We start from the raw sequence: 6979 nt of genomic DNA on the forward strand, positions 1-6979 counted from the left end.
TATAAAATCATTAATCTCTATGATATTAGTAATAATTTAAATTTATATGAGCTTTAAAAACTAACTTGACCTTATATTTGGAAAGAGTAAATCAAAATTTCACCTAGCTTTCATTTGGAAATTTTTTAAAACAATTTATTGTTTTCTATCCCAATAGTTTTAGTATTATTATTTTCTTGTGTTGATTTGACAACACTTTGAATAATAAAGTGCTGTTTGGAAAACTTTGTTTCTAAGAATTCTAATGCTTAAATCTTAAATTTTGTCTATCTTCTTTTCAAAGCAATTGGAATAATCTTTGAAATAAAGAATAAGGAAACATATTTAGAAATGAATAAATCCGAAAGAAGAAAAGAATAAATAATTATGTTCTAGTTAAGAAAAGAATAAGATGACAGGATAATCTTCTTAAAAACATAAAAAGAAAAAGCGTGAGGACCATCTGAAAAAGATGAAACACTGGATGCCTGGAATTTTTTATTTATTTTTAAACGAAAATCAAGGAAAAATTAATGGGAACAGAAATGGTCCAGCTGTTGTGCTGCAATGATAACGCATAATCTGACGATACTTGACTTTAACAGTGCAGTTGTTCGATTGTCTGATTGGTACGCATAGGATAACATTGCAGAATCAAAATTAGGGGCTCTATTGTAGTTATATACTGCTGTATAAAAGGTATTATCATACGAGAAATCTAGACAAAACGAAAACCAAGTTTAAATTTTAACACTCTTTTTTCTCGAATAGAAAGAAAATTTAGTTTCTAATTTGCTTGGAGTGGCTGGCCGTGCTTGCTGCTCGTTTGGCTTTTCCCAGAGAAATGAAAATTTCAAGGATAAAGAGGCGATTGATCGTCTGAAGAATATCGTAGAACAGTATAGCATGCCTCAGATCAGACAATTGATATCACAAATTGAGGATTCCCTGATCAGCATTAATAATGGCACCGTAAGTATATATCTAACTAGACTTTTTCATTTCCTAATTCTTCTTCGATGAAATACATGTTTGAATGTATTTGGCCGCCACAACAGATCACGTCTGGATTAGGAGATGCTGGTTCGAACTCAGAGAATTCTTTATCCGCCTTTGGTCGCCTGCTGATGGAATGCGTATCGGCGGACCTTGGCGAAAATCCTGCTTCCAAGGTAATTAAATTAACGGTGATTAACCTCCTGTTGTTTTTCTCATACCCCACTTTACTAAATATAAGCTTTCCTTAATTAGAGTATCTTGAAGTTTAATTTTTTTTTTATAATGGCTTCCCAGCGATGCTTTCTGAATAAATTGGAGCAGGAAACGAGGAAGGTGATCACTGATGTAATGGGAGAAGCAGCTGCTAATATGAGATGGGTGGCAGGAGGGCTGTCTGTGGTGTCATATATCATGGAAGAGCTTAAGAAAGCAGAGGACAAGGACAGATCAGCATATCGTCATTCTCTTCTATACATACTTGGTCTGCTCAAACACATGAACCGACTACTTGGAGCGGAGCTGTCAACGGACATGCGGGAGAATGTTCTCAACTTCATAGTATTCGGATCCCTTCTGTGTTATATGCAATTGAAATACAAAAATCTCTACAGGTAGGAATTGACAGAATTGTTTCACTTTACAATCGTACTGCACGCGGAGAATTCTAATTGCGTTGTCTTTGATTATCATTATGCTGCAGGTGTGGGCCTGCCCTGAATGTGGGTGACGTTGATATTCGTGAGTTCCGGTTAGGGTCCACTCATAAAGAACTGGCATTCGGCAGCGTCAAGAAGAGTATTCCACCTACCATACATCAGTCACCTCTTCGACTCGTGAACGAAGGTATTTTGTTGCGTGACCTTTTGATTTGTCTCTCACATTTCTAGATATATCATTCTCAGCAAACTATGTACCTTTTGCCGCCTTTCAATGAGGCCAATTAAAAGTTTTATTATATAAAATTTATATTCTCGGTTACATATGTTTTATGTATACGTATAAAACCATAGAAGAGATTATAATATGTAACTTTTAATCAATTAAATTGTATCAATTATTTTAATAGTAAAATATTTTAACAAGATTTCAAATAGTGAAGTTTCTCTCACAAATATTAAATATTGATACAATGAAAAATAATAGTTAAATTAAAAATATAATAATTTCACTAAAGAAAAGATTTGAGTGTGATATTTATTTAAATAGTAAAAATAAATTAATTTTATCAAAATTATTAAACATATTTAATATTTGAAGATTATGAATATGGTAAGGTGGGTCTGATCAAAAATAATAATACTATTTTGTTTTCTTATTTTATATTTTTTATATTATGGTTTTCTTTCATATGATAAAATATTTATTGAAAATAAATATAATAAAAATATATTAAATATAATAGATAATAACAATTGTTTCAATATATTCTGTAATTTAAAAAATAGAATATTCGAAGATTTTATAAATTATTAGAAATGGTGTATAGATTGGAAAATAGAATATTATAAGATTTTATAAACGATTAAATAATAAATTATATATTTAAAATTAAATTTATTTAAACAATGAAACAATAGATTGAGATAAAGACAAATTTTTAGAAGATCCAAAACGGAATCCAGAAATTACAATTGTATAGTATGCAATATAAAATTATGACATGTTTAAGAAAAAATAATTAGTATAAATTTGTTCTTGTTCTCTTATATTGTCTAGTCTTCCATCGAGCAATCCTTCTAAACTCACTAATAAACTAAGCATATTGACAATATATGATAACTTTGATATTCTTATGTTTTGATTTTATTTCTTTTATCATAATTCATTTTTATGTGTAGAGAATGCTTTATGTTGTTGATTCTTTATACTACGATTTCTTTTCTCTATCAGGGGGCTTAAAAGAAGCAAGGGATGAAGTGATTAAGCTTATAGACATCGACAGTGATGATAAATCATGCAGAGCAATTGTCATTGAGGGCCCTGTCGGTATTGGCAAGACAACCCTCTCCAATGCTGTCTTGGACCACCTCGATCTCAGCCGCTACAATTTGTGCAGACTTGACTTTAATCATTACAATTTGGAACCTGATATGAAGACACCGCAACAGAAGATACTACGAGACCTGTTTCACAGAAAAATCTCACTGAATAGTTGTGTGGAGGGTTGGGCACATCTGTCAAATGCTTTCAGAGAAGAAGCATCTCGGCCTGTCTTTATTTTTATTAACAACGCTCATTTGGATCCAGTGGCTCATTCACTACCGGTGGAGGAGCAGTGGTTTCCAATCCATAGCAGGATCCTTGTGACCACTACGGATCGCAAAAAGTGTAGCATACCTGCATATATTGGTCAGTATCACTACAAAATGAAGCCTCTTAAGAAAGAAGACGCAAAGACTCTCTTAGGCAGGGGGGAAGTAGATATCGACATTCTGACGAGAACATGTCGTGGCATTCCTCTTGCTGTAAAGCTGTTTGCCTCTTACTTGCGCCAACAGGGTGACAATATTTCACCCGATCCCTTTGTGTCTATAGTGCCACCTCCAACAGAAGCAGATGATATCTGTACCAGGTTAGTTGAATATATATATGACCGTTTTGACGAACCTTGTAAAGAAGCCTTTCTAGATATAGCTGTGTTCTTCAACAATTGGGAACGGCACGTGGTGGCTAGTTTTTTCCCAGAGATACAACTGAACGAGCTGGAACAGAGAGGACTTATAAAGATCTCTCATGAAGATAGATTGATTATCCATGGTGTGGTTAGAAAACAAGCAATCGAAATTTCAAGGAATGATAGAATAACGGACGTAAAATACTTGCATAGTAATAGCGATCCAAAGGTAATATGTGAAGCAAGTACTCTTCTCTTATGACTTGTTTATATTGTTTATTTCTGGAGTTAAACTCACTTTGTTACGCCGAGAGGCTTCTACAATGGAAGCAGCTTTGGTTGTAAACAATTTGACATTTGAAAAAACATTCACGTTCATTTTAATACACCCGGAGACAGGACGGGATAGAACGAAATTTGCTATAGGAACGGCGAAATAGAGAAGCGAATCGTTTGAAACGGTCAAAATGGCAAGATCCCAAACACGAAAAGACAAATGAGAAAGGTTGGAAACGTTGCAGTGTGCGATAAATCCTTCAGGAATGCTATCAATGATTGAGAGTTTATCAAAGTTGGAAGTATGAATGAAGAAATGTGTGAGAGCGAGGAAGAAAGACTCGCCGGGCAAATGGAGGCGTGGAGGGACACATTGGCCTTTGTCGACTCGTTGGCAGTGAAATCCATCATTTTGCTCAGAATCCCCGACATCATTGCAGGCCGCGACCCTAATGCAATGCTTTCCCTCTCCCAAATCACGGCAAAGCTTCCCAGAGAGAAGTTAGGAGGACTGGAAGAATGTGTTGGTGGAAGCAGGATTTCCACGGTTCAATGTTATTGCCGTACCAGCATTGCAATCTATAATTGAAGGTATTCCTTGGTAAGTCGAGAGGCTTCTCAAAGACAAACAGACTTGGAGAATTGATTCTCCTTATTTCATGTGCAAATTCATGATCTAAAAACTCAAATCTCAATTTGCATGTTACATTCTCTTTCTCATTTGGTGAATTCGGTGCATGGCAAATCTATTAGATTAATCAGTGCATGGAAGAGACAAAACATTGCATGAAAGAAAATACTCTTTTCTTATATTTAATTTAATTTTTATTATTTTTATTGTTGCTGCTGTTTTTTATTTTATTATTACAAATATTGATTAATATTTCTGAGTTCATTCAGAGAATAGTGCTAAATTTAGAAAAAAATAGTAATAACAGTTTGAAATATAACTGGAGAAAGTTCTTATTTTCACAAATATTCTTTGATTTGAAAATCTGCTATTATATAGTGGAGATAGGAATATATGGCAATGAATTGTAAAGCATAAAGAAAAAGCTTGCAATTTTCATTTTTTATATGAAATTTTATTATTTTTTCAAATCTTAAAAGTTAAGATTTTTATATATGTAAGCTTATTTTATAATTAAAATAATAAGATTTTGGGGTTGTAAAATATTGAAGTTTAGAAATTATTTTAGATTTTACAAATGAATTGTAACATAATATTTATATTAGAGAAATAAAATATAATAAAATTATTACTTAAATCAATTATTAAATTATTAAATTTTACCTAAATTTATTAATCATATAAAAACCTATTAAAGATAATTAAGTTATATTAAATGTACTTGATTTTATATTTTAGAAATACAAATGAAATTTATAAATTGGGACAAACTATAGAAATGAAGTCAAGTTTATTTTAGATTTTACAAAAGAATTGTAACATAATATTTATATTAGAGAAAGAATATATAATAAAATTGTTACTTAAATCAAATATAAAAATTATAAAATTTTACCTAAATTTATTAATCATATAAAAAAACTATTAAAGATAATTAAGTTCTATTAAATGTACTTGATTTTATATTTTAGAAATACAAATGAAATTTATAAATTGGGACAAACTTTATAAATAAAGTCAAATTTAAAGAGAGAGAGAGAGAGAGATTAGGGGGAAGATAAGGTTAGAGGGGGGAGAAGGAAAAGGGGAGAGGGGGAGAGATGAGCCATTGAGAGAAAAAGGATAAGAAGGGCTCAAAACAGATGGAGATGGAGATGGTGGAGAGAGAGGCCATGTGATAGAGAGAGAGGCCATGAGAGAGAGAGAGAGACCACGTGATAGAAAGAAAGAGTGAGACAAAGGGGAGAGGGTGAGAGACATGAGGTCAATATAGAGAGAGAGAGAGAGATTGTGAGAGATAACGAGATAGGTGAGAAATAGATGGTATGAATTATGAGGTAGATATAGATGGTAAATAGGAAGACAAGATTGTGTGTGTGTGTGTGTGTGTGAGAGAGAGAGAGAGAGAGAGAGGGGGGGGTGAGTGGGGAAGATACTTTGTACTAGAGTAATTGGCATGTGAGGCATATGAGGGAGAAAGAGCCTTGAGGGTGAGAGAAATGGGCTAGGCATATATCATAATTAGGAGGAATAGATGGTTGGGGGGGGGGGGGGGAGGGGAATATAAGAGGAAGAGGGAATAGGGTAGAGATGGGATTAATATAATAATTAGGGCATAGGATAGATGAACATGGTAATGAAGGAAGGAAGAGAGGATAATAGTGATAAGTTGGGGGAGGAGGGAAGGGGGGGTTAAGTAGGTGAACACATGCTAAGAGGAGGGTTGGGAGAGAGAGGGAAAGAGAGTAATTATGGGGGGAAGGGATATATGTATGTGTATGTTTAGGAAAGATAGATGTGTGAGAGAGGGTACGAGACATGATATAAAGATATATAAGGTATTTAGGGGGAAGCAATGGCTAGAGGGGAAGGGAGATGGAAGAAAGGTACACGGGGGAGTAGGTAGAGATAGAGGTAATTATAGAAAGAGGATAATTTATGCCCAAAATAGAGAGAGAGAGAGAGAGAGAGAGAGAGAGAGAGAGATGATCTTAAGGCATGAGGTAGACATAGTGTGAAGAATGAGAGATAAAGAAATGTCAGAAAGTTGTTGAGACTTTAAGGATAAAACTTATACTAACACTAATGCAAATGAAAACTCTAATTTCAATCCAAAGTTTAATTCTAATTACTTGAATAAAAATTTATAGTTCATTCATACAAATTATTATATATGTGGTGATTTTTATTTTATGTTAATTTTCAAAGGGAATCTATTACATTAAGCATTTTTTAAAGTGAACATATAAAATATATAATGTATTATAAAATATTATATATTTAATAATTATTATTTAGTCATGTAGATTAATAATAATAATGTCTTTCATTATTCCTTCACGAGTGCTACTAGCTTATATATATTTTATATATATAAAATAAGTCGAGAGACATCCTTCTGGAGGCACCTATTTTCATAATTTTCCTCTGTGCAATAGGTGCCTCGAGAAGGATATCTCTCGGCTTATTTTATATATATA

The 6979-nt window shown here is 33.0% G+C and overlaps 1 protein-coding gene across 3 annotated transcripts; it reads left to right on the forward strand.

Annotated features, from left to right (window-relative positions):
- The first annotated feature begins 709 nt into the window (after positions 1-709).
- On the forward strand, positions 710-4574 carry LOC149547542 (disease resistance protein RML1B-like). 3 transcript variants are annotated; one of them, XM_089794761.1, is made up of 6 exons: positions 710-951; positions 1038-1151; positions 1273-1589; positions 1679-1821; positions 2869-3821; positions 3992-4574. In XM_089794761.1, exons 1-6 carry the CDS (start codon positions 886-888, stop codon positions 4016-4018), a joined length of 1620 nt encoding a protein of 539 aa, XP_089650887.1. In that variant the 5' UTR covers positions 710-885; the 3' UTR covers positions 4019-4574. The 3 variants fall into 3 exon arrangements, with proteins under 3 accessions (XP_089650887.1, XP_089650886.1, XP_089650888.1); XM_089794760.1 differs by having other exon boundaries at positions 2869-4574; XM_089794762.1 differs by having other exon boundaries at positions 1300-1589; positions 2869-4574.
- The last annotated feature ends 2405 nt before the right edge of the window (positions 4575-6979 follow it).

This window comes from Cupressus sempervirens, chromosome 7 (genome assembly GCF_028749045.1).
Source record: "Cupressus sempervirens isolate cs-2001-9-10 chromosome 7, ASM2874904v1, whole genome shotgun sequence".
NCBI lineage: Eukaryota > Viridiplantae > Streptophyta > Pinopsida > Cupressales > Cupressaceae > Cupressus > Cupressus sempervirens.

Coding starts and splice junctions, on each gene's coding strand:
- LOC149547542 (XM_089794760.1), top strand. CDS start 886: ATGCCTCAGATCAGACAATTGATATCACAAATTGAGGATTCCCTGATC. Junction 1,152..1,272: donor GCGAAAATCCTGCTTCCAAG/GTAATTAAATTA, acceptor ATGGCTTCCCAG/CGATGCTTTCTGAATAAATT. Junction 1,822..2,868: donor TCTTCGACTCGTGAACGAAG/GTATTTTGTTGC, acceptor TTTCTCTATCAG/GGGGCTTAAAAGAAGCAAGG.